Below are 27,119 nucleotides of genomic sequence, written 5' to 3' on the forward strand. Positions count from 1 at the left end.
ATAAAAACTTCAATAAAAAGTTAAAGTTTTGTTCTTAATAGCATTAATACCCTTTAATGACCGCTACGGTCATTACCACTAGACAACTGACCTTCTTGAACCTCTCTTCACATAGAAACCTTTCTCCCAACACAGTCAATTATTTAGCAGTAATGAGTGCTCTGTAAGAGATTATTGTTTAACCAAGTACCTTGACACACTGCTTTTTCCCTGTTATCTCTATTCTTCAACAAATGGTACATTTTCTTCTATCGCAGGCTTTTCAGTTCTGAGGATAGAAGGCTGTGGTCTTATTCTTTCCAATGCAGAAGTTCACCATATAATTGGCAAAGCTTCAGATATAATTAAAATCTTGAAAATTAGGGTGCTATGAAACACTGCTTGTGAGCAACAACTGTGGCCTTGTAAGACAGAGCAGTTCTGAGGGCAAGTTTGAGATACCTAGGTATAATGAGGAACAAAAAGAGAAATATTGTTGGGGATGAAAAGGCACAGTTCTCTAACAGCATGTGAAAAAAGGAAGAAAAGAAAAATGAATTATAAAGAGACAGAAAGATTCAGGAGCATAATGGATGTCAAAGGGAAAAGTGAATGAAAGAACAAATAAAGAAGAGCAAGGGGGGAGACAAATTAAATTTGGGCAGACAGAATTAATTTTCATAAAGAAAGAAATCTTTTTGGCAGTCTTGGAAGCATTAAATGTTAAAGGATCTTTATTACTGCAGAAGTGTGAGCATTACTGGTTCAGTGAGCTCAACACAAGTCTGGAAGACTTCTGAATTCTAATTCCAGCTGGCCTGATGATTCACCCCGTGCCTTTGGGGAAGGCTCTTCCTCCTCTCTGCCTCAGTTTCTTTCTCCGTAAAAATTACTTTTTTTCAAAAAGCATTATGAATCTTGCATATGCTGTATTTCAAAAATACCAATCAAAAATAGTTACTAATGCCATTAACTATGTCTTTTTTTCATCTCTCTCTTTAAGATGTCAGGGAGGTTATTTTGATTTCAAGTTTTTAATATAAGATTCTTGAAACACCTTCCGATTCAAATTCTCAGGTTGAAGTATCTCAAGCATTTTGCACAAATTCAGTTAGAAATACCTTATTCTTTTTTTCCTAAAAGAAATCTTGCCTAATCAATTTAAGAGAGTAATATTCTAATCATTTTTGAATGTTCTGATAACTCTTGTACCTCTTCACATGAAGTGTGCTGTGGTCAGATTGTGGAACAAAACCTGATGAATCTAGTAGAAATACCAGTGTGCTACACTTAGAAACAAGATAAAAAATGTCATATACTTAAAATCTGTATGGCACTGTTGTACGTTACTTCCTCTGTGACAGGGTATTTTGGCACAAAACACACAAAAAAAGTCCATATAATGCCTTAATTCAGTATATGGAAGAGAATGTCCTAAATGAGTCCTTTGCTCATTTAAAAGCAGTAAATATCTTTTAATGTCCTGGATGAATTTCCATCTGCTCTCTTTCCTTTGAAAGAGGCTTTGAAAATTTAAAGGTGGAGGGAAGCAATACATTTTCCTATTGCCAACAACGCTTCTATTTAGAAGACAACACAGGAGAAATGTCTTCAAATGATTTTTCTACATTAATACTCCATCTCCTAAAGCCTCAGTTTTTTTCATTGTTTATCTGTTACATTGATTGAGGTTCCTCTGTAATGAAGCTACTTTTCTGAGTAAGCAGACAACAGAGAGCAACAGGGAGAAGGCTTTCAAAGCAAACTCCTTATGACTTACCTTCTGTCTTAAATGAGTTAAGCTAGGGTTTTTTTATTAATGAGAAGACTACAGGAAAGTATAATAGTCTATTCAGTTCTGGAAAATACTATAGGTAGGACTGCTGTATATAGAAGGTTGTCAACTAGACAGTTTGCTACACTGGAAGAAAATGCAGCAAGAAGGATTTTTTTTATTTGTATAAAATATATTGTTCTTCCAGGTTGCAGTGAAATAGTTTCTATTTAATTGCAGAGAAATCCTAAGAAGGTTACAGCAGTGAAACATTAAAATTCTAAGGGCAACTAATAACATTAAAACTTTATAGCCCCAGATAGAATAATTTAGACAAAAACAACATGAACATATGTTTTGTGTAATAATAACAAACATTTATAGCTGTCAAGAGAGAAAAACACAGGTTTATGCACACCTTAATGGCGTGCATGGGTGAGCATGAGTATATTTAAAACATAATATATTACAAAATTGACAGCAGGCATGACTCTTCTGGGTACTATGTTAAATCAATGAATAAATTACCAAAAGTGTGTTGTGGCTGTTTGGATGTGTAATTGAGCTTAACGTATGTAGTGTTATTTCAAAAGAAACTATTCAAGGAGTTTCTAGACCAATCCACTCTGCATCTTTACTAAGCTGTTTACAAATAACAATAAATGAAACTGTCTCACAGTAGGAAGGAAGTTTACTTATACGCATTACGTAAATGGGAGAAAAGTTAATTTTAATATGTTTTTCAGGAATTAAAACCAAACTTATTATAATATTGCTAGAATTCACTGAATTGGAAATCAACATTTTTCATGTTCTATTTTAGATTTATTTTAATTAGCTGATACTTTGCAAACAGAAGTCTTTGCCTCAATACACATCAGGAAGAAGTCCTCTGCAATAAATATGGATGCTTGTGCAGTATCTCTACTGAAGAGTAAGAATCAATGCCCAAATAAATGAACTAGCAAAAAGATGAACTTAAATATATTCTGTTTATTTCCTTAATATATTTCTTGTTCAATGTTTAAAAACATTTTTTACGTTAGAAAAGTGTGAAAGTAACTTTTAAACCTTATTGTTGTTGACTACTTAATAAGAAAAAAAAAACAGATTTGCAAACTAACCCATTAATTGTCATATTTGGAAAAAACTAGGCACATATGTCTATTCCTTAATTCAGGGCTATTTCATCTTACTACATGCAGAATTTGTAAAAGACAAAATGATCCCATTTTCTTGCATCTATCTTTATGGTTTGCAGTTCTAGTAGTATTTGGTTATTCTACAGTGCTCTGAACTGCTTGGACTTCAAATCTAATATAGGAAGGGCAGCCTGTACAAGTTAATACATTTACTTAATACCCTTGCAGTCTCCAGGAAAATTTGCCAAACCAACAGCAATGACAGAAAGGACAAGCTGACCTGATCACAGCCACCTTCCTCTTGCCCCCTTCTTCCAAACTGAAATGACTGTCCTCAAATGTAAGCAGTCATAAATACACTATTCTAAACTTCCGTTACATGTCATAGCTTTAAGTCATAGTATTTCAGAATACATGGTGCTGAGCTCTTCAACAGATCTGAACTTTTTTCCTTTGCAATTTTCTATCTCTTTATTCAACATTTTTCTCCATTTCATAAGGGATGATGTGGATTGTCAGCATTGACCATACTTGTGATTTTCTTAGGGCTCATAAACCAAGGATTAAGGCATTCTGTGCTAAATGCCTGTCTCGTTTCTATAACATGACTGTAAAGAGGAAAAATAGGAAAAAGAAATGAAGTGTACATGCCCAGATGAGCTATTCTTTCTCTCTGGTGTGGTGATGGTTCATAAAGCATGCTATGGGGTGATTATAAAAGAATATGGCATACCACCTGTCTCCTGGTCAGAAAACCCATTTTACATTTAAAGCCATCTTAGGTTAACTGTCATTAACATTTACAGCTGCCCATGGGATATGGCAAAGTACACTGCTATCACACGTATTTTTGTTGCAGTTACTTCCAAGTGTTTAAGGAACAAGTCTAAATTTCTAAATGTGATGCAGTCCCCATTGTATCTCCCATATTGGTTACACTACCTTGAGTAAATATAATTATCATGAAATGAGGAGCATCTGAGGTACTTTAAGAAAGGCTTAATTAAAAATGCAGATAAAATGCTAAAAAAAAAAAAAAGGGCAAAAAAAATATAACGCACAAGTAACTAGACCTGAAATACAAACGTGTAAGATGGCAATAAGCATCTTGCAGTCTTTTAGTATTTTAGCCTATATTTCACCAAATGACCTAGTGAAAATGTTGGGTTTTTTTTCATAATGTAGATACACATACAGAAGGTCATACAACACTCAGCATTGTACGCTGTTGCCTTATAATAGATTGGCTTAAAAACTAGCAAAATCTGTAACATCACTTTGAATTTAAAGTTTAAGTGTAGTCAAGTACACTGTGCCACAAGACATTTAAGAATAAGTCAGTTTTAAAATGCAGGTTGTCCAAGTAGATTTTTCCTTCAAACATTGTTTTATCTGATTTCCCTTTTGTGACCACCCTAGTGAAGAACAGCTGCTTTAAGTATACAGATGAGACTAGAACTAAATGATACTACAGGTTAAATCATTGCTAGAAGATGTTCCAAAAGACTAAAATAAGAAGTAAATTGGAAAAAAAAAAAAAAGAAATGCCACCAAATCATGCTGAATATAAAAGTAATTAAAAGAATTTTAAAAGAATAAAAACATGCAGAAGATAAAATTTACCTTTATCTTATAGTATCTTTGTTCACATCAATGTTTCTTTTGTTCTCTATTACACATTTAATCATTCTCAGACATCAAGCATAACAGCAGAAACTCAAATACCTGACTGATAATTAAACACAGTAATATTTATAAGAAGTTAGTTTATTCTGCAGATAGGAACACTTAATTTACTGCCTAAATACAATGAAAGTAAAGTTTCTTTTTAAAGATCAGAGGAGTGCCATGCCAGTCACTCTTTAATGGAATAAAGCAGTAATTTTTGTTTTCAGACCAGTAATACAAGTTTAATAAAATGACAAAGTTAGAATGATATTAACAGAAGCAACAATCTTTAGTAACAACAATTGGCAATAGCGTCCATATTGAGCTGTCATTGTTAAAGTACAGGATTCTTAGAAGACTATAACAAAAAGGAAAAATTAGCTTTTCAAACATGATTTTTTTAAAAAAGCAAAACACAGTGGAGCAATTTGGCACCAAAAAAAAAAAAAAAAAGCATCTCAGTACAGCAGGCAAGTAGCATTTACTCCACTGAATCCTGCACTACCAGAAGTAAACAGGTGATATTGCATTGCTACTCCTAGAACTAGAAAAACCAAAATAGACTAGTGGTGAAAGCAGAAGATAATAACCTTGTAAGTCCAATGCCTCAATTTTATACTACATCATCCGAAAAATCCAAAATATTTATCATTGGGACGACTGCTAAACAACACAGGGGTAGAAGGCACATTCGAGGTTTACCATTTGAGCTGACCATTACCACTTTTGTCAGTTACAGTGTCCATGGAGTGCCAGCTTTCAGTCGCCCTACACTGCTATCTGAGCCTGACCCAGCAGTAAGCCCTGTGAGAAGTGTCTCCCCACACACTCCTGTTCTATATTTCACTTGTGATCCTGGTGAAATCCTTAACTGTTTTGAAGAGCAACAGACGGCAGGGAGGGAGAGGGAGCAAGAATAAGATATAAGGAAGGAAAGTTAACTAAAAAGATCTGAATTTCAATCAATTTGCTTTGTTAGTGATCACTATCTATAAATCCAACCACGAACTTGGTACACCAAGACATTTTCAGTCAGCTAGGATTCCTTCTTTTCACTTATTAATTAATTTATTAATTTATTTTAGGGTGTTCCATCAACTTCTGAACTCAAACTCAAAAAAAAAAAATTTCTGTTTCTGCTGTGGCTCTAAAATCTTGACTGAGCACATGGGATTCTGAGCCCACATAGAAAAGGAGTCAAGTAATAGCTCAGACAGGCTACCCTAGAAATTTCTGCTTTAGAACAGCAGATGTTGAGTTTCAGTAAAATAAATCTGTGTATATTTGTGTGTGTATGCTACTAAAAGTTACTAAATGTGGATTTCTCTGGAAATCTGAGAAACATGTGAAACAATGGGTGGACACGAATAAGCAAAACTTTCCACCAACATTCACTGCTGAAAATATGTTTTATTGAAAATAAAAGATCAAAAATTCAATGATTGTCCAGAGAGAGTAGAATGGACAGATACTGGCAACTTTGCGTGGTTAATATTTAGTTTATGTCACTTAAGATAAATTTATGAATATATGCTCAAATACCCTTGAGGGTTTTTTTTTTCAAATATGGGCCAAATCCAAATGGGTTTTTTTCCTAAATAAAACTTGTCAGAGTTGGTCTGTTTATGCATGTGAAGTTACAACAGCCTAACACACTTTCAGAGTTTCAGATAAAAATGTTCAAAGATTCAAATAGCATTATGATAAAATTTGCCCCTTGGGCATATGCCAGTTTAAATATCTGTTCTCATCAAGTTTTCAGTCTGCACTTGTTCTCAGTGGAGTGATTTAGATTTAAAACATCTTTCAAAGTCAACTCCTGAAGTAAAAAAATCGTAATTTCTTTGCTAACTATGTAAGCATAACTGTTTCTACTAACAGTGATGGCTGTTAAAGAGCATATAGTTGCCAAAAGTAATCAATATACAGAATCTAGAATCATCAAGGTGTGAAAATGAGAAGATATTATAAGTGCCACAGATACCTTGGAGTCCTTGATCACATCTTCAATTAGAATATGACTTTTGATATATTTGCAGTAAATTTTATGATATGCTGCTTAAAAATGCACCTATGTTTTATAACAGGACTGAATATTGTGCTTAATAGTACATACAATTTAGCTGCAAAAATATGACTTTTAAAGCGTGACACTCTAAATTTTATACTTGGTAGTGAGTTCAATAAATCACAGATAAGGTGATTATTTTGATATTCACTAGAAAAAAATGAGCAGTTCTGCTACTGTTTTAGAAATTTGGCTTATAAAGATTATTAGAATTATTTTAGATACTAGGAAAACAATACTGTAATACAGAATTTGCAGCAAATATGCAAGGAGGTTGATGTATATATGAGAAAACAATCTCTGTGATCTAAAATGGGACCCAGGTTTGCTTAAGGACTTCAGGGGCATCATATCTTGAAAAACTAGCAAAATATTTGGTTAACTTGTGATATAGAGCACTTTTTACCAGGGGTCATGTAACCTGAAAGAAGATGTTTAGGATGGAGCTAATCCTGCACTTTAGCCAGTAGCTACTATTGCAACATTTACCCTCAAAACAATGGGTGGGTTAGGTTCATCCCAAGTGGCCACAGGAACACAGGCTGTGGATTTCCAGCCAGTGGAGAGGAAGGCAGTGGGGAAGAACCACATATCCTCTTTCCCTGTGAAGCAGCCAACCACCACCATGATTCACAACACACTCACAGAGACACAAGAGAAGGACATAATTTGATTTACAGCCTTTCCTGGAAGACCTCAGCTGTGTAAATCCTTATGAACAGCCAGATGGAATGTAACATTCTTCCTCTGGAAAAGGGACAATAGTTTTGACACCTCCTTCTCTCAGGGTGTGTTGGGGAGAAAGCCTTTGTAAAAGAGCTGACCAAGGGAAGGCTTTAAGCCTCAATTTGCTTATGCCTGTGTTTTGGAAAAGGCCTTGGTGTAATGATGAAAAATTCAAAATTTATGAGCTTGGAAACTTAAAATCACCCCAAAATGACTAGCCTGGTTAAAGTATTTTAATTCCTTTACTGAAGGACAGACATAAAATACAAGACAGAAGAATCTTGGCAGTTTTATGAATATTATTCTGTATGCAATGTATCAACTTAAGATTGCATACACTTAGAAACTTAAAGGAAACATTCTGTACATAAAATATTAGGTGATTTCTTTGGGTTTGCCTGGGTTTTTGAAAGTTTCTGCTTAGCTGAAGAAAATTTTGCTTCAAAGTACGATAAAGAGAGGTACTTTCTTGTCAAGGTACTGGTTTTGTCAATAAAAACCCCTGTATCAGAAAGGTACTGAAAAGTACTGAAAGTCTATGTTTTCTTTCTATCTATATTAAAATTATTACACAAAATTTTTCAGCTAATTCTCAGAGTCTGGTACAGTACTGTCAACAAAGCTTTTCTGCTCAGTTGGCAAATCACACCTTTTATACACTTCAGTAGATCCCCTTTTTCTCTATTTCTTGTTTCTTTAAGTAAGATTCACTATAAGTCAGTCCCATTCAATTTTTCATATTCAGGCTCTCCTTTTACCAGTGCTAGCTTCTGCTACTAAACTTAGTCCAAATCATATTTCTGTTTCCTATTATTCATTCACTCTAAAATGGTGTGTAAAATTATGGTTTAATCTTTCAAATCTTTCCTGAAGATACTTTTTTTTTTTATGATGTTGGCTAAGTCTGTGCACATTCTAGATGATGTCTGTAACATTAAAATTACATAACTTATAAAGCAAGGTATTAAAAACTAGCAAATGGAGGAACTTGAAATGTCTAGCTGCATTTACAGGCACAAAATTTCCTCCCTCTTGCTTCTTTTTTTAGATTCTCTTCATGGTTTTATCAACTTAGCTTGTTTTGACTAGCTTGGAAATTCTCAAAGGATGTTTTTAATCCTATATTTGGATAACAATTAATATCAAAAGAATTCAGTCAGGTTTCACATCCTCCAGCAAAAGCACTAAAAGACAGGCTTATTCCTCACAAAACCAAAATTTCATCTACAGATTTACAGAAAGATTTTATAAAAACCACTACCTTTTTTATCCATTTGACCAACTCATACATGGTCCAAATCCCCACTATAGAAACTGACAGATCAAGAATACTGAAATACCACATACTAAAATACCTAAAGCCAAGGAAAATAATAACTGTAATTCATTTTTTCCTAGTGCAGCAGAATTAACAGCATCATTTGTACTTAAGACTGAGATCACAGTATTTTTACTCTAGACTTCCGAAGTTCCCAAAGATTCAGGATTGAAATGTCACATGAATGATTTTGAACTGTTCAGCTGTTAGGCACAATAATAGTATTTATGTATGGATAGCATTTTAAATATTCAACAATTTAAGACTATGCCTCAATGGCAACATGGCAGAACCTTCTGTTCTAATTGCAGGAAATCACTTCCCTATTACCATCCTTTGAAGTAGTGAATGGTGAACTACAGACTTCCTAATACTTTTCATAATACTTTGTAATACTTTTCAGCAAAGAAATATGTTGTAAGGTATTGTAAGGTATTTTATTTACCAGTGAAAGGTAGTAACTATTAAACTGCACCTGAGACTATCCAGTTGTTCTGAACAGAAGAAACTAATACATTCAGTTGAAACTGCAAAGAATTAAGGTGGCAGATGGTAATTACTAATAGTGGAAGTAAGACTGGGTAAATGTGGTTAGATCTTCAGTTTAATGTTTCATCTATGAGGTGTTGCATTCATGACATAAAACTCTTTTCCGTTTGTACGGGAACGTGGCTCATTATGGACACATTAGAGGAAAAAATAACAACTTTTCTTGTACCTTTCTTTTCCAAGAAAAGACTTGATTAAGCCATGAGATAACAATAGACCAGAATGGCATGTGTATCACCAGATGAAAGGCCCTTTCCATATGCCTGTACAATGTCAGAGACAAAAGTCTGATTTCCATTTTATTATTTTTTCAGATTTTTACTGATGAAGTGATGGCTATTTACTTGACATTTTATTCCCCAGTATTAAGAACATGAGACACAAAGTTGAATACATGAGTCTGATCCTGAGTTTGTGAATGTGGAAAATAGAGAAAGAGGGACTGTAAAGTAAATAAATAAATTCAGTTTGAGATGTGAAGTTTTACAAGTCCCCTGCAACTTAAGAAACTCCAGCAACCCAAGCAAAATGACCCTTCTAGCATATGCTATTCCTGCCCTTTCATTAGAAACAACCAAGTGAAGGAGAATGAAGGCCAGTTACACGTGCTATTTGACAACTTCAAAGCACTAATCACTACAATGATATATACAATACTCCACTTGCATATACTGGACACCAAAACCCACAGTTTTTAAAGTGGTTATGTAAGTAAAACCACTAGATTCTGAAATCATGCTCTCTGTTATCTGTTATAATATTTAAAACTTTCCCAGTAATAAACTTGGCCTGTTTTTAAATAATGAAAGGCATTGCAAAAAAATACTGGTATGTTGCTTTTAATATTACTGCCCGTGCATTATACTCATGTCTGCAGATTAAAAATACAGAGTTGCTAAAAGACACTGAAAGAAAATTATCTATTCGCAAATATGATATTTCTCTGCACTAACCATAAAGATGCCAAAACATTTTATTTGTATATTCCTTTTATATAAAAGTATTGATCTAAATGTTGTAGTCATAGCAGTATGATTGGATGGTCAGGGCAAGTTACAAGCCTGAAGTAAAAAAGAAAGGATTGTTACCATTCTCTAAACTTCACTCTGTCTTGTTCCCCATTTCACAAAGTCATTCTCATACTAGCAGGATGTAATTTTTCTGAACTGTAGTATTCAGTTTAGCCACCAAGTGTGAGACCAGTATCACTATAAACCCATCCTTAAAGGAGCGTTCCCAGAATCCCAAATTGTGGTAGATATTAAACAGCTTCACCAAGTTTTCACTTTTTAAATGAAAATCACTTTTCTGTGTACTGAAGACTGTTTGTTTAGAATGGTTATAAAAACTGTAAAATTATGTGCAACTGAGTGGGAGATGATCCCATAAGTGTGGGATGTTTAATTATCTATCAAGAGGAAATTACACTAGTTTTCTTTTTAACCACTTCAAACACTGAGCCATCTACTATTTCTGTAATTTTCAGGTTTAGTTTATTAAATGTGTTTTTACCTCTTCCTCTAAAACTCTTCAAATCCTTACTGCTTCTATGATCTACCCCACTATAGAGTTAACACATTCTTCCCAAGAGTGCTTTTTTTACCTCAGACAACTAAGTCAAATTTCAATGTTCTAAGGATTAGGCCCAATGCCTTATGTAGTAATAGTTTCCTGCTTGTTTCTCTGAATCTGGAATGGAAAATTAGAGATGTTTTTCAGTAATAAAGCAATTATTTTGGAAAGAAACTTGTCCAGAAGTACAGACTACATATATATTTGCAGAGTTCACCATTATTCTTTTAACCTACCAGCCTTTAGGTTCTGATGTTATACTCTGAACTGTTATAAAAAAAAATCCCAAAATTTAATTAAAAAATTTACTTGCAGAACAAAAAAATCCAGGTCCAAAAATTATAGTAATGAACTAACTTTACAAATGCATGTTGGGAGCAGAACTTACAACTGACCCCAAGAATACTATTCCATACAATGTTCAGTGAAGGAGAATGTCTACAATGGATAATTGCTATTAAGATTTGTAAGCTTTTAGAGGACATCAGTTACAGAATTAACTTGCAAGCTCTTCAGAAAGCCATGAATTTTTCCACCAAATTATGATTTAAATAGATCAGAGTAATATGGGGGAAGTTACACTCATAGCCACTAGATAAGAAAATACATCATGTTGTTTTTCAATATCACTCTTTACTGCTTATTGAAAGCAATACTGTTCCAGTAGGCCTTTCCTGATGGAGAAGTGACTCAATCAAAGAGACCACCTACAAAACGAGTGGTCTCAGACATTTTCAAAAGGTGAAAAAATGCAAGATATATGAAAACATTCCTCCTATTTCCAGATATTTTCGAATATTACTTACTATTTTCATCAAGAGAAAATACGTACTGTAGCTAAGTGCCTCAAGGTTCCGAAGGAAAGTCAAGTGTATAGTATGTCGTGTACTACTCATAATGTTAGATCGGTACTTGTTGCAACGTGTCATGGCAATTCTGACATTCATTTTTAAAGGTACTTTTCAATGGAGTAAGAAGACAAAACTTCATATCCTTAAATTTAATCTGAATACAGTCACCAATTCTTTATTTATAAAAATGACAGAATAATAGTTGTAGTAAATACTTAGAGAGATCTCACTGGTTTTTTAAGATCTTACAGAAACCATAGTACCTCAGAGGAGCTTAGGCACCAGAAACGTTTAAAATCAATCCCTAAAAGCAATCACTATAAACCACTATGAAACTTACATACAATAAAAAGAAAAATTTCCTAAGCAAAATCTGAATTCTTGAATACAAATGTTGACAATGTATTTCTAGAGTACAGAACATCCCTCTTCCCATCCCACTCTTCATTGCTCTTATAAAAAATACCATAGTGTTATGAAAACATGTTTTAAAAATTCTTAAGGGAAAAGTTTCCTAGGGTCTTTGAAATTCCTCCTTTCCCTATTTCTTTACAGATTTCTAACACCAACACTGTTCCTGTCATTTCTCAAAAAAGGTAAAAATAAAAATAACCTCTAGGTATAATCTTTAGATTTTCTATTATACTTCTCAAGTTCCTTTTGGTTTTGAAACAAATGCAAACTGACATCTACATTTATATTACTGACTGTATTTTAATTTTAGTTAATCTTTCAGCATGAAGAAGATGGTGTTTGACCGCACTATTGCCCATACTTAGAAGAATCATATAGGGATGTGATTTAATTAATTAAATAACCTGAAAATATTTTCAGTTTCATCAATTTTTGTCTACTTTTTTTTTAATTTAACTGTAGGCACAAAAAAAAAAAAAAAAAAAAAAAGGCTTTGATTCGGGTTCCTATCTCTACAATAAAAAGCATGAGGCAAGGAGCTACCACCTATCTATATGAAAAATTTACTGCAACTGCCCTGTCTCCATTTCTCTCCTTTTAAGCAAAGATTTGAATACAATTATTCCAAGCTAGGGATTCCATAATTTTCACAGAAAAATCAAGCTGGATTTTAGAATACTTTTTACATGATAATTTTGATCAAGCAGTTAAACTTTTGGCCACGGATGAGTCAAGCTGTTTGGAGATATGGAATCATATTACCGGCAGGGTAAAAAAATAATCTTTGAGCTAGTCTGTTTACTTTAACAGACCTAATTATGAAATCGAGTGTTACTCCACCACCTAATTCCTAAAGGAAGAGCTACATGGCCCAGGATCATTTTCCGTCACACAAGCGACGAGAGATATCAGTTCAAATTATGTCTCTTGCAAATATGTGTTTTCCTGTAGTTTTATTTCATTGTTGTCCTTGGCTCTTCCTCCATCATCTCTAAGATCATTCTTGCTACGTAGAATTATAGTAAGAAAACACCAGGACTTTTCATGTAATCCTAGCCAAGAGTTACTCTACAAACTACACTCTAGGAAGCACTGAATATCCATGCTAAGAATTGTCCAGCATCAGAATCAGAAAATCTACTCAGCACAATCATCTCTGTTATTCCTAGAAACAAGAATTGTGAATTTTTCCTTGCATTTCAGCCTGATGTGCGTCAAGATGTAGAGGTTTTTGATTGCTCTGCTGCATATTCTTTGCTTAAGAAACACCTCTGCTTACTACTGGTGGTAGTGAAAGGTCATGGACCCTAAGCCACAAGTTTCTGTTGTGTGTAGCATCCCTGCACTGCTTGCACCAATTTGAAAAAGCAAGGTCTATATTTAAAATGCTCTTACAAATATTGTTTGGCAACTGGTAAGTACTATATCCTTATTTAAGAATTAATATCCACAAAATTATGAGAGGTGTCAATACGTTATTCTTGAAGTACTTGTTGTATTCAACACAAGCACTATTATGGACGTCTTCAAGCAAAAAGGTTTGTGAAAAGGCATATGACCTTCTTCCCACTACAATGGCCATCTCCTAATTAAGCAATGCATCTGATAGTCATTAACAGGAATGAGATAATGAATCACTTTCTCTCTTCTTTGCTAATTTGCTGTAACCAAGCGGCTAATGGATGTCAGAGCTGAGTGATTGCACTGATTATAGTGATTTATAGTTGCAACAAAACAATTTAAAACCATTCTGATTATTCATGTTAAAGATGCTTTATGTTTTGTTTACTAAATGTTTTATGTTCCCCCTCATGCCACTCTACACAGAATGAGACAGGTCTTCCTGGAAAACTTGAAAGTTCTAAGATTTTTTTCATTGTTTCAGAGTAAGGCATTTCATTTTGTTTATAAAAAAAAAGTTTACCCAGTAGAAATGAAAAGCCTTAGGGTGGAAAGAAAACTTCAGTGGTGCCTAGTTCAAAAGAAGAAGGAAATAAGAGGAAATAAGGCAAACTTCAAGCCACTTACCTTAGGGCTCCCAGTCCCTTCCTCATTCTCTGCAGACACATCAGTAGCCAGTATTTCTGCTTTGATGATATCCAGAGCCCTAAGAATCCAGCTGTGTTGCCGTTTGATTTGCTTCTGTAGTTCTTTCCACTGACTTCCAATCATCTGCAGCATGTCCTTCAGTCCTTCTCCACAATGAAGGGGTAAAAAGTAAAAGCTGTAAACTCAACAGCATCTTTAAATATTATCTTTTATTCAAATAATAAGCAGGATATTTAAAATAATAAATGCAACAAGAATTTTAGTGTGTTTTCTCAGCAATAAATCCAAGCATTACTATTGTTCATACTGCAAAACAGTGCTATAGGGTCAAACATTTCTTTTAGCCATCATGGTAAATTTTGATAATGCTTCAGCTGACAGTTTCAAGAGAAAAATTCCACATAAACTGTCATTCCCCTGGCAGTAGGGAATACTGGTAATCTTCCCCTCAATATCTAGTCTTTATCTTGAAACATTTCGTAATCTTCCAAACACATTTTTCTTGCCTCCAACTCCTTTAAATATTTTCTGTAGTTTACACATTACCGATTTTTGTGTCTATGGTGACATGCACTACTCTTCTTTGCTATGGCTATCTTTTTAGAACTATACATACAAGTCAGTAATTTCTTATAGCTTCCCTTTACACGGATCTGTCTGATCTGTGAAACAAGAGGCACACATACAACAAAATCAGAAAACAATAGACCAAAGAATAACTTCAACCTGGAAGAAGAGCATGCTAAGTGGGCCAAAATTAAGATGGCATTCCGTAGCAGTATATGCTGATTAAAACCCTATTATCAGACAAGTCACCCAAACATCTAAAAATATAGGAGGTGGTGAGGATGAAGAGAAATCAGTACATCTGTCTCCCTCCTCTACATTTAAGGCCTCTGCAAAAAAAGACATACCTAACCAAAAGAAAAAGCTATTTTTAATTTTAATCTAGTGCTCATAAATACATTTAAATCACTGTAAGAATTAGCTTAAGTGGTAAAATAAAGCTTTACCAATGCAATTACCCATGCAGAGTATGCAAATACATACATATATATTTGAAATACTAATTCATTATCTTAATGTTATTTCCATAGTACCTATATCAAAGAATATGTCAGTGTGAAGTTTTCAGTGATGTGATTTCAATTGAAACTCAGCTGAACAGCAAGACCAAAATAAAATGAACAGACTATTTGCAGGCAGTATTTCATTTTATAAGTATCACTGCATTGTATGCAGTATATGAAACATTTATAAATCTTGAAGGTCAATCTGATAATGTAAATATTAATAATACATAAGGAAGTGAATATATGCAGTAATTTACAGCAATGCTTCTTCATTCTTTAATAGTCTGGAGACATAAAGACTTGCAATATTTCAGAAGGGTTTACCTGATTTGTGAGATACAATAAGCTCAAGAAGTTGGCGTCCTTCTTCTACCACTGCTTCTTTTAAAGCAGAGTGGCTATCTACATTCAACTTAAAACTCTGGAAAAAAAAAAAAAAAGAAAAAAAAAAAAGAGAGAAGAAACCTCAGCATCAGACATTACAGAGGTAGTTATTGTAAAACACATGTACAAAATTACTTGTTTTTTATCAAGAACCACATCCCTATTTACCCAATAGCCAAGCTAATTTGTGATACTAAAAACTACTGATATTTTGGATCTGGGCTCAAAATGTTTCCATCAGATCAGCAAAGTACATCTGTGTTGAAACAGCTGACATATCTAGACATTCATTAGGTTTTATGAAAAGTCACAACCTGCAGGCTATATCTGGAGTAACTGTGTTCTGTAAAATACACTAAATTTATGCTACCACATATGAACTCTGGGGTTTTTTTCAGATTTCTTTGAAATATTGGTGATAGCACTATTTATGAAACCACAAAAAAATTACATCATTGAATATATTGGCCTTATGTGCACTCACACAAATCTATTAATACTGTGTTCCTGAGTTAACTCTCATATCCATTTTCAAAGAACAAATCAGTCTTTTCAAACATTTTTTCACTAATATTTTTATTAGTTTACAAAGGATCTGTGTTTTAACAGTCAAAAATATTTTGTCTCTTTTTTTAATTTTATTTTTAAAAATTGCTTTAAAATCTAGTAGCAGAGAGAGGAACTGGAAACACGATATGCCGTTTAATACACCAGTGATAACTTGGATAAATTTTTTAATTATTTGCCAGAGCTTCTCACCATACTTGCCTGTAAGAAAGAGAAAGAAAACACAATAGAGAAAAGGGTACTTGCTGTATTTAATCGTAAATTGTGTACAATACTTTTTCTCTTTGAAATGTCTATGGAATAAATGGAAATAATATATGACCACTTGGAAAAAAAAGAGCTTTTCCGTCTCTTGGAAATGAGTTAACTGGTAGACATGAAAGGAGACTTTGCAAGTGCACATTCATAGTTTCTATTTTTTACAAGACTTATTTTTACTTCTCCAAATGCTAGTGACCATGCTAATACTGGAGTAGCAGACACCACAAAATACTCAAAAGCTGTCAATCCTTAGGGAAGCAACTATTTCCTCTCTTTCCGAACTCCTGCAGTCAGGCTGATTGGCATAGCAGAAAATAATATTGCCAGAACTGTAATAAAATGAGGTACATGGTTGAAAGAGGGATGTTGCTCAGATAGGCTCTTAACAGTCTTTCAGGCAGCATTGTACCTGACAGTGACAGAATGTTTTTGAGAATTCTCCATTCAAATAAAGAGCAAAAAACAGGAATTTTGCTACCTTCAGCATTTTGTCTAGTCCAATTTTCCTTGTACGGACATCTGAATATACTGTTTTGCACCAGCTGTTGAACAACTGGGCCAGCCAAGAAAAGTTAAAAGGGAGGAAGGATGCCTAGTTTATGTCTGTCCCTTTCTTAAATCTAGAGTTTTATGAAATCAAATCTAGAAGTCCTTTTTCCTTCATAAAACCATGTCTGAACAAGCACTGACAATATTTAATTTACTGTTTACTTAAAACAGGCTTGTACTGAATAGTTTGTAATCATGCACTTCACAGGAAATGCACTGTGCGTGTCTCACCCAGTAAAAGAGAAGCTAAAGGACCTGAGAGTAGGTTGTGTAATTTCATATAATTGAAGTCGAGTATAGATGCAGCTGGATTTGGCAGTGTCTCGAGATGATGTGGATGTGTTTGATAGGAAAATTGGAAAAGATGAGGTATTCTTTTTCATTAGGAAAAAAAAAGAGACTTGCTGCCCTAGAAAAGATTCATTTAACATAACGCACCAGCTACTACAATACAGCTTGATTTTCAGGTGCACCTATTAACCAGTAATAATGTTAAACTGAAGAAGCAAAATATGATGAATAAAGATGGGGCCAAACTTTTGGGTTTTGACTAGCAATATTCTCCTCGTGCAAAATTCTTATTTTATGGATAAATTATGTGTGGCACAAATACCATGAACATACATGAAATTTAGCAGAAATAAGCTTTTGTCAGCATAGAGGCATCATGTCATGGTGTAACCCCAGCTAGCAACTAAGCACCATGCAGCCTCTTGCTTAGTCCTACCTCAGTGAAACGGAAGAGAGAATCAGAAGGGTAAAAGCTAGAAAATGTGTGGGTTGATATAAAGACAGTAGGGAAAGCAAAAGCCACATGCACAAGCAAAGCAAAATGAGGAATTCATTCACCACTTCCCATGAGCAGGCAGGTGTTCAGCCATCACCTGAAAAGTAGGGCTTCATTACACATAACAGTTACTTTGGAAGACAAATGCTGTAACTCTAAGGATCTCCCATCTTATTCCTTCTTCCCCCAACTTTCTGTACTGAAAATGACGCCATTTGGTATGGAATATCCCTTTTGTCGGCTGGGGTGAGCTTTCCTAGCTATGTGCCTTTCCAGCTTCTTGTCCACCCCCAGCCTAATTGCTGGTGGGGTGGTATGAAGAGCAGAAAAAGCCTTGATGCTGTGTAAGCACTGCTCAGCAGTAACTAAAACATCCCTGTATTATCAACACTGTTTTCAGCACAAATCCAAAACATAGCCCCATACTAGCTACCATGAAGAAAACTAACTCTCTCCCAGCCAAAACCAGCACACATCAAACGGAGAGAACCATTCATATAAGTATAAATACAAACAGAAGCAAACGAAACTGTCAGTTGATGTAGTGAAGTATGAGTTTTGAATTTAGAATTATATATGTATATATAATTTCTTACTTGTGGTAATTTCCTAAGAAAAATTAATAACTGGACAAGGAACACTGGAAGGAATAATCCTCAACCAATGTTCAAGGTTTCTCATGCCTAAAGGGCTGAAAATGTGACACATGAAAAAGACGAGAGTTGAAGATGTAACAAGTACTACATGTCTATACAATGGAGATATGCAAATTTACACAGCTAAGGATAATATCAGACCAAATATTTGGAACTGAGGAAGACCTTCAAACACAGAGGTCCTCTCCCATCCTGGATATATCCCTACTGTTTACTTATGGCATTTGGAAAATTGTAACTCTAACAGCGTGTGACCCAGGTACTCTGCTCCCCCCCTTCTCTGATCTTCCCTGATAATGAATGAAGCCTTTGTGTGTGAAGAGAGGAAAGGAGAAGAGGAGGGAAGTCAATTAATCAAAGCCTTTTTTCCAGACACATTTGCAGCTATAGAGAAGTCTAAATATCACACATGAGCACGTATACATTAGAGAAAATGCATGTGCATTGGCCTGACAGCAGCTTTTTAAACAACACATTAATGTCATCCCTCACACTACAGTGTATTTAATGTAGTTTACAAGCTGCAACAAGCAAAATTTCCTTACGCAAGTTCTCTGCACTTTTCCCAATTACCATGTACCTATATATAACCTTGGTCTTATTTAGCAAGAAAGGAAAAGTGAGGCAGGAATTATGCAGTTTTAAAAAAGCTTGCAGAACTGTAAACAGGAATAAAGACTCCAAGGGTGTAAATGCAAAGCCCCAAGAGTGCTATCTTCTGTTGACAGCATGGTAGCAAGGAGCCCAACCTTCACAGAATGAAGCTGTCCTCTGACCTTCAGAAAACTTATGGACCTACCAGACAACAATAGTACAGAACTGCCATGAGGAAAAAAAAGCATGCCCTCCTTATCTGTGCTGGACTCTGAATACACTAAAAATATGAGAGTGCTTTCCTAGAATATAATAAACTCTCCTTCTCACCTTATTTGTCTTTACAACTGGAGATTAGAAAAAACTGTTGGAAAAAAAATTTATTTGATGTTCCTCAAAGGATTTATTTTATGCTTGTAGCTACTTATACGTAGGAAACTTCTATTGAGTAGGTATCCTGCACTATGTACATGTTGAGATACCCAATCTTTTGCTATTTACTATATATTTGCTATTATATATAACCCTCTGTTCTTAGAAAAATCTTTTGAATTTGGTAATACACAACCTGGGTCTTGACACAGACAATTAGCAAATTTTTTTTGTTTCCAGAGGCACAGAGGCTTTGTATAAGCATGATTTACTTTTTTTTCTAAGTCATAAGGTATCCAACTAATTGTTTCCAGTGTACTGCCTCTGAAACAGAAACAGCAACTAGATATCATGTGAACCTACAATGTATACATAAATATAGTTTGGATGACACAGCAGTTTACACCTATCGCCAGATTAAGACAGTGTATTAAAAGAAATTTTTTTTTTTCTCAGTCAAGCATGTTATTAGCATGTGTGGTGTTCTGGGGTATACCTGAAAGACATTTTTCTTGAGGTTCATTTTTGATGTTTTTAAATACCTTTGAGAAAAATACTACTGTTTCTAGGGTGTTTATTTTTTTAGAGCAATGGTACAGACAATTAAAAATTATCTGACTACCCTAGATTCTATAAATTTAGAATTTGAAAAAGAAAGCTTAATGTAAATTTCCTAATAATATTTGCATTTTTGGAGAAATCTACAATATTACTGAAATATGGACTTCTATATTTAGCTACGGTTAAATGTATGTTTTGGCTAAGAATGTAGCACTTTAAATTATAACACTCACTGTGACAGATATAATTTAGAGTGAAAATTAGAGTGATGGGAACAGTTTCTGGCAGAAAAGTTATGGGAATCTTTTGACTGAGACAATCACAGAAGGATAACCAATCTCCCACAAATATTATCAGAAATGCTATGTTTTGAGAGGGAGGCAGTTTAAACATGCAGTAAAGCTCTAAGAAAATGAAACAAGTGTTTTACTTATTTGTTAAATATATTCTATATACCAATAACTGCCAAGAAAAATATTATGAAAATTCAATTTTAATTTTTTTAATTAACACATTTCATTTGTCTCAAAAGAAATATGACTTAAAACAGATATTGAAAATTTATTCTTACATGCTTAATACTCAGCTACTTTTGCAAGTCCATTGGTCCTGGCACAGTTACCTTCCAATAACTTGCTATGACAAAATACCAAGATCTCAAGTACTGAACTTTTGGTTATGGTCTATTTTCTTCTTCCTCCCTTTTTTTTTTTTTTTTTTTGAGGAGTTCTGACAACACAAAAAGCCTCTATTTGGTCAGTGCCTAGTATTTAAGAATTTGAGGTAATAATTTAAGAATTTGAATTAATAACCTAATAAGCCATGTAATAACCTGGTGGCATTTTCAGAGTCCTGAACACTATCTACCAATTACATTCAGTAAATCAATAAAATAACTAATATGTAAGTTGTCCTTATACTGGAACTGGTCATACATTTAGCATTTAGGAAAGCCTCACATTTTTTTAATCAGAACTATAAAGCTTACTTAATAAATAAGTATTACTAGGATATGTAAAGGATATGTTTTCCTGGGAACAAAATATTACATGTGAAATGGTTCCAGTCAATGTTTCTTTTGTTCACATTTTCCGTAAAATCTAGGTGACTACAAAGAATTTTGTATTTTCTTCTTTTCTTTTAATTTGTATTTCTATCTGAGTGACACGCCATCTGTTAAACAGAACACAAGCACTATGGAAATGCTCTATGCGGCTCCATAGTCAAGGCTGAGCTTTACCACAATAGCAGGGATTTTACCTTTGCTTTTTAAGGAGAACATGATGAATCCTCCTCTGAAGGAGCAGCATCAACTATGAGTCTTTTTCTTCTCTGCCCAAAACTGAAAACATACCCTCCCTACAGCAGTGATGGCCAATGGGCCAGCTATCACCAAATGCTAAGCAAATCTCTAATGCCTAACACAATATGACCATCATTTTCCTTAGATGAACCACACATTTCCTTCTCTAACCCATGGAAGCTAGTAGATATTTTCTAAGAGTCAATAGCTAGTGTAAAGAAGATTTGGTCTTCTACCCCCTGCAACAATGAGAAAACTTAAAAGACAATAACTTCTTGACTTTCTCTGGGGATAATTCATTCCATTGGCATCTGTAGGCAGATAAAAATGGGCAAAATAACAATATCACTGTCTATGTTGATTCACAATATCAGATGATAATCTAAAATGCCTTTAAAATTGAAATGAAACTGATCTGGGAACCTAACTACTGGTTCCCAGAAATCTCATAACCATCATCTCATGCTGGCATTATGCCACTGTAGATGTAGATCAGATGTAAGATGGTTTAACTGCTCAGATCGTTTTTTCTGTGTTAGTCTATCATTCATTTAAACATAATATTAACTAAACATCCTGAGATCAAAATGCTTAGCAATGAGCTAACTATAGCAATCCTGGGAATGATTTTACCTTCTAATCACTCACACACATTCTTTGCCTTTCACTTGATCTGAATGTACTTTTTTGTCTGGGAGGAATCAACCACAAAGTATTGGGAGCTTAGTGAAGAGCAAGTAAAATATGTTTAAAGGTGGAAATGGTGGAACCAATAAGAAATAAGCAAGACTGACTAAGTATTGATTAAGAGAAAGAGCCCCTATTATCTACTTATATTCTATGAATCTGAACACCATACAGAAAGAAGACTTAGTACATTATCAGAGGTTATAGTAGATTAAACTAATGGAATTAAATTAAGAGAAAATTTAAGATAAATACCAGTGAAATTTCCACAGAAAGTCAGATCTATTAGATTGTATAATAACCTCCTAAGGGAAACAGTGAAAGCCCTGATCCCTTGAGACCATTCAATCTAGACTGGATAAAAATGTGAGAGTAAGGACTGCAATGCACTGACACAGTAGTAACTTAGGTCTTTCACATGCCACAAAACTAAATACGAGGGGGCAGACTCCACTTCAGCAGTCCTATAGTAATTGATACTTTTGTAAAATTACCCCACACCTTTCTTCTCTGTCAAAGCTTCTGCCATTCCAGTATTAGACAATCAATGTTTTTTTCCTTTGTTACCTCTTAAACATGAATAGCACTATTTTCCTCATACGAAATACTTTACGTCCCTCAGTTTCTGTTTCTCATTCCTCATTGTGTTTGTCATGTCTTAGGTAGTTTAGCCAAGTTTTGAATGCATAAGTTTAGATATAGAGAAAAAGGATAGTAAGCCCCACTATCCAGAAAGCCTATTTTGCAGATTTAGAAGACACAGAGGGTATTTTTGCAGATATTTTTATTTCAAACTCATGTAAATTCTTCTGCTACCAACTCTATTTTCTGTGTTTCACTATGTAAATTTCTCTTTGATTTTGTCTGTCTGAACATTTTACATTGTCAAAAAAACTTCATAAGAAGCTTCCTAAATTGAATCTCAGTTTGTTTACTATCAAGAGGGATAGAAGAACACATGCAGGAAAAGACACAGGCCAAATGGCTGTACAATTGCTAAGTTGCCATAATCATGGTGAATTGCACATGCAGCCCACTATATGCAACCATCCTTAATCATTTCTTGCCTTCTTGAGCTTCTTTGGAAATAATCTGCAAAAACCACACTTTTCTGAGTCCTTGGCCTGTCTGATCTCACACATTTCTAGGTACACTTCTTCTACGTGGAGACACACAATTCCCAAAAACTATCTAATCAAAATATGTCCACATTGTATTGTCCTATCATACGCAGAAAAAAGATATATCAGAGATATACCAAGATATAACAGTTCTCCAAAACAAAGATAAATTCATGGGGCGTAGCAGCCTTGGCAAATACGGAGTTACCAAGTGAAACATAATACAATATAAATAGTACTTAATTATAAATTTACTAACTAACAGACCAAAAAGCACTCTCTAACAATAAATAACACTATGTAGTTTTAAAACAATCTTTGAAGGATTTTAGTTCTATTCAAATTCCAGGGGAATATGAAGGAGATGTAACTTGGTTTATATATGTACAGATATAAGGTTTTACGCTATTTAAAGATAAACTAAAAAGCCTTCTTAGTAAAATTTAGCTAATAAATTAACATCCTAAATTATTTACCCAATTCACCTACAGAATTAAGAAATGGAAGAAAAAATAAATATCATAGAAGATGCAAAGAAAAACATTTACCAATCAAAACCTCCATTCATTCCTGGATTTTCTACATTTCTGCTGAATGCTTTGGTATTGCAAACACCAAAACACAGAGAGGAATTGTATTACTTCTAGTACTTAAAATGTGAATCATATTATGCATCTGAGACACATAGCAGAGAACCCATGGGAGTTTACCATAGCTCTTGGCAGGTTAGTAAAAGCAAATATAGTTTAAATGTTACTGAAAGTGTGCTTGTATTTCCTTTGAGATCCTGGCATTATAATCTTTCAATGACTTCCAATCTCAGAATTTTATAAAAATAAATTTCATTTCACTTTCAAAACCAAATTACTGACTACATCTTTATTGATAATACTGGCATACTAAAATTTCAGGCAATAGCATGCATTTGAATAGACATAAAAATTACAGTTAACAGAGTTCCCAGATAAGCTTTATGCAGTTTATTAATAAAATAAACATTAGTTTCAAACAATTTTTAAAGGTGTTTCAAAAGTTGTTACAATGATAAATTTTTGTACAGAGTATGACCAAGTTGTCATATGTAAAACTACAAAGCTTCTAAGTAAGTCAGAACTTATGTCAAATACTTTCACTGAAAATTCATGATCAAGTTATTTCAAAGCATGTTATAATGGTAGTTTGATTTCATTATATCACTATGGGCACTGAATCCCCTGTATGCAAATTATTTCTTCTGCAGGCCAGGTGTAGTGGTTTGGATCTTGTTTTTCCCCAGAGGCTAAAAAGTGGTAACCCCCAAGGGGTGGAAACCCCTGGAAGTTTTGAAGTCCTGTCCAATGGGCGCTCCTGCAGAAATGTAAACATACCACAAGCTGACCAGAAGAGATGAGTTGTAGTTTGGTTAGGTGAGGTGGCCATGTAGTAGGAGCCATGAGGAAAGGGGCCCAGAGCCCCTTGGGGCCTCTGGAGCCTCCCAGCCCCTGGCTGGGGGGACTGCAAAGACTTGGAACAGTGTTAGACTGGACTAAGTGTCTGTAGTTAAGCCGGGAGATGTTTTCCCCAAACTGGGCAGCAGCCGGAGAAAGCAGCAGCCAGCACTGACCGGAGAAACAGTGGCAGAGAGCCAGAAGAGATAAGACGGAGCAACAGAGACATGCAGCACCAGAGAACGAACTCCTGGAAGGAGAGCCGAGGAAAAGAGAGCCCGCAGCAGAGTTACAGAGTTCTGGGGGTAAGAACTGATACCAGATCCCCCCAAACTCTTTTGATCCCTCTGAGGAAAAGAGGGAGATGGACTCCTATTTTGGAGAGCAGTTTTGGACATGCAGCACCAAAGAGAGAGAGAGAGAGAGGAGCTGAGAAGCTCAGAGCGTCCTGGGAAGCTGGACCGGGACGGAGAGGAATGTGGAGGAGGGCTTTGCCCCCCCGCTGCCTTGAGGCAGAGCATGGAGCTCTGCAAAGGGGAATTTGAATCCCCTGAGGAAGGGACTTTCACGAAGATGCCCCTGCATTTCGTGATATAACTGTGGTGACGCGAGTCTTGTCCCTGCTCGCAGTCCACAGGTGAGGCCTTCGCTTGGACCGAGGGAGAGTCAAGGGGCTTGGAGACCCCCTTGTGTGTATTGAACAGAGATCCAGCTACAACAATCCAGTTACTGCTGCATGCATGAGATGAGGAGACCTGCTGCTGTAGAAGAGACTCCTGCTTTGGGACTGGAAGGGATCTGTCCTTCTTTCCATCCTGGACTTTTATTTGGAGGGGAGAAGAGATCTGATCCATTGTAAATACTATATGTCATGGTAGACATAGTTGTGATTTTGTGTATAATGTATTAGGATATTTATTTGTACAGTCATTGTAATATATTCCCTTTCCCCCATTCTGAGTCTGGTTGTACTTTGTCTGGAAAAACCCATCTCACATTGGGTTGAGATGTGGGAGGGGGAATGGAGCTAGGGAGTTGGATTTTGGGGCTATCTCAAACCATGACACCAGGCAACAATGGACTCAGTGGAATCCCTAACTTTCAGCACTCAGACAGTGTTGAGTAACAGATACATTAAATATAATATCTGCATTTTGGGATACCTCGGCACCTGAGAGTCGCCAATCAAGTTACCCGGCCTTGTTCAGCTTCACCAATAAGTGCAAATGAATTTAAACATTTTTCAAAGTCTGAATGATCTGCGTTTTATTGTTCTCTGACAGTGTTTGGCCTTGTTTCCTAAGAAAATTATAATGGGTATTTAATACATACTCAGAGGAACATACCACCTGCTATATTCTTGCATGTAAAAGAACACCATGCTTTAAGGACCTCATCGCTTCCTCTTCAAAAGAAATAAACATTAGCTTAAAAGTATCCTGGATATTGGTGAAAATTTTAAATTTTTAAACCTCAAGCATAATGAATCAAAAGAAACAAAACAACAGGGCAATATAGTTGTTCTTGAAACATAGACCACACTCTATATTTTTATATACTTAATATACAAGACATCAAAATCCTCACAAGTGATACAGTTCATATTTTGGACATTACAATTTTCCCTTTTTCTTCAGTAGAAGAAGTAAAACTACTTTAGGATGACACCCTAATATGCTCTGCCTCTGTCCAGAGACAACTGTGGCTCTCAGAACGAGAAAAGCTGGGACAACTTCCCATGGAGTGAGTTAACAACTAATACATTACAGACAGGCCCAGCAGAGCCCTTTTATTATGGGGTCCTATCCCCTTCCTATGCACAACAATGCAAGTCTGGGGCAGTAGCAAAAAATGTCCTGAGAAGGTTTGAACCAATCAAAAACCAAAATAAATACAATCAAGGTTAGGTATCCATAAACTTGAAAGACAGGTTTAGAAAAAAGTAGTACCCTTAAGATTATTCAGACTCCAGGAAACTATTTCTTATGCTACAGGCTTGCACAAAATAAACCTCTGGAGTGGGACTGTGTGGTAATACCTGGTAGCAACAGTACAGGAGGATAGTAAATGAACACTTCTTTTCTTCATTAAAAGTACATATAGTAACAACAGATCTCCTACTTCTTGTTGCCAGGATCATAAACATGGCCCACTCCTTCTCCTTACAAAGAAGGTTTGTGTCAGCTCTTCTTTACTGCATGAACTTATGGGAAACATCTTTAGATCAAGTGCAGTATTTTTGTATTGGTCAGGACAGCAGTGCTGTTATTAGCGGGATATATACCCATTCTCTCTTATATACCTGATTTTTCTCTTCCTTAGTCACCAAAAAAATTGCTGAAATTCAAAGAACAGTCCAAACAGTCTAGAAACCTCTATTTTTCCCACTGCCAGCAACCGTATGCTCTCTGGCTTCAGACTATAACACAGGTAGAGCCAAATGTATTATAATGACATCAACATTTCCTTTTCATGTTCTCAGGCCCTTTAACTCAAGAAACAGAAAAACTCACTCAGAGATTATTGGTTTTATGGATTTTAAAAGCTGAATAATATTCACAACTGACAATATACACGTATTCCCTTTGTTTAAGTTTGCTATCTTACTTCCTATTAAGTAATTTTATTTGCCTGTGAAATCTGCTGAGTTTAGTCTGTATCTCTGGT

The 27,119-nt window shown here is 35.1% G+C and overlaps 1 protein-coding gene across 15 annotated transcripts in view; it reads right to left on the bottom strand.

Annotated features, from left to right (window-relative positions):
- The window catches only part of AKAP6 (A-kinase anchoring protein 6), a 274,869-nt gene that overhangs the window by 126,909 nt on the left and 120,841 nt on the right, over positions 1-27,119 (bottom strand). For 13 of the 15 annotated variants that reach the window (XM_027638234.1, XM_027638231.1, XM_027638225.1 and 10 more), the window contains 2 exons: positions 15,508-15,604; positions 14,090-14,256 (listed from right to left, as the gene is read on the bottom strand). In XM_027638234.1, coding sequence (XP_027494035.1) covers positions 14,090-14,256; positions 15,508-15,604 — 264 coding nt within the window. The remainder of the gene's footprint in view (positions 1-14,089; positions 14,257-15,507; positions 15,605-27,119) is intronic. The other 2 variants (XM_027638238.1, XM_027638236.1) reach the window with 1 other exon arrangement.

This window comes from Corapipo altera, unplaced genomic scaffold, assembly GCF_003945725.1.
Source record: "Corapipo altera isolate COAL_440 unplaced genomic scaffold, ASM394572v1 23, whole genome shotgun sequence".
Taxonomy (NCBI): domain Eukaryota; kingdom Metazoa; phylum Chordata; class Aves; order Passeriformes; family Pipridae; genus Corapipo; species Corapipo altera.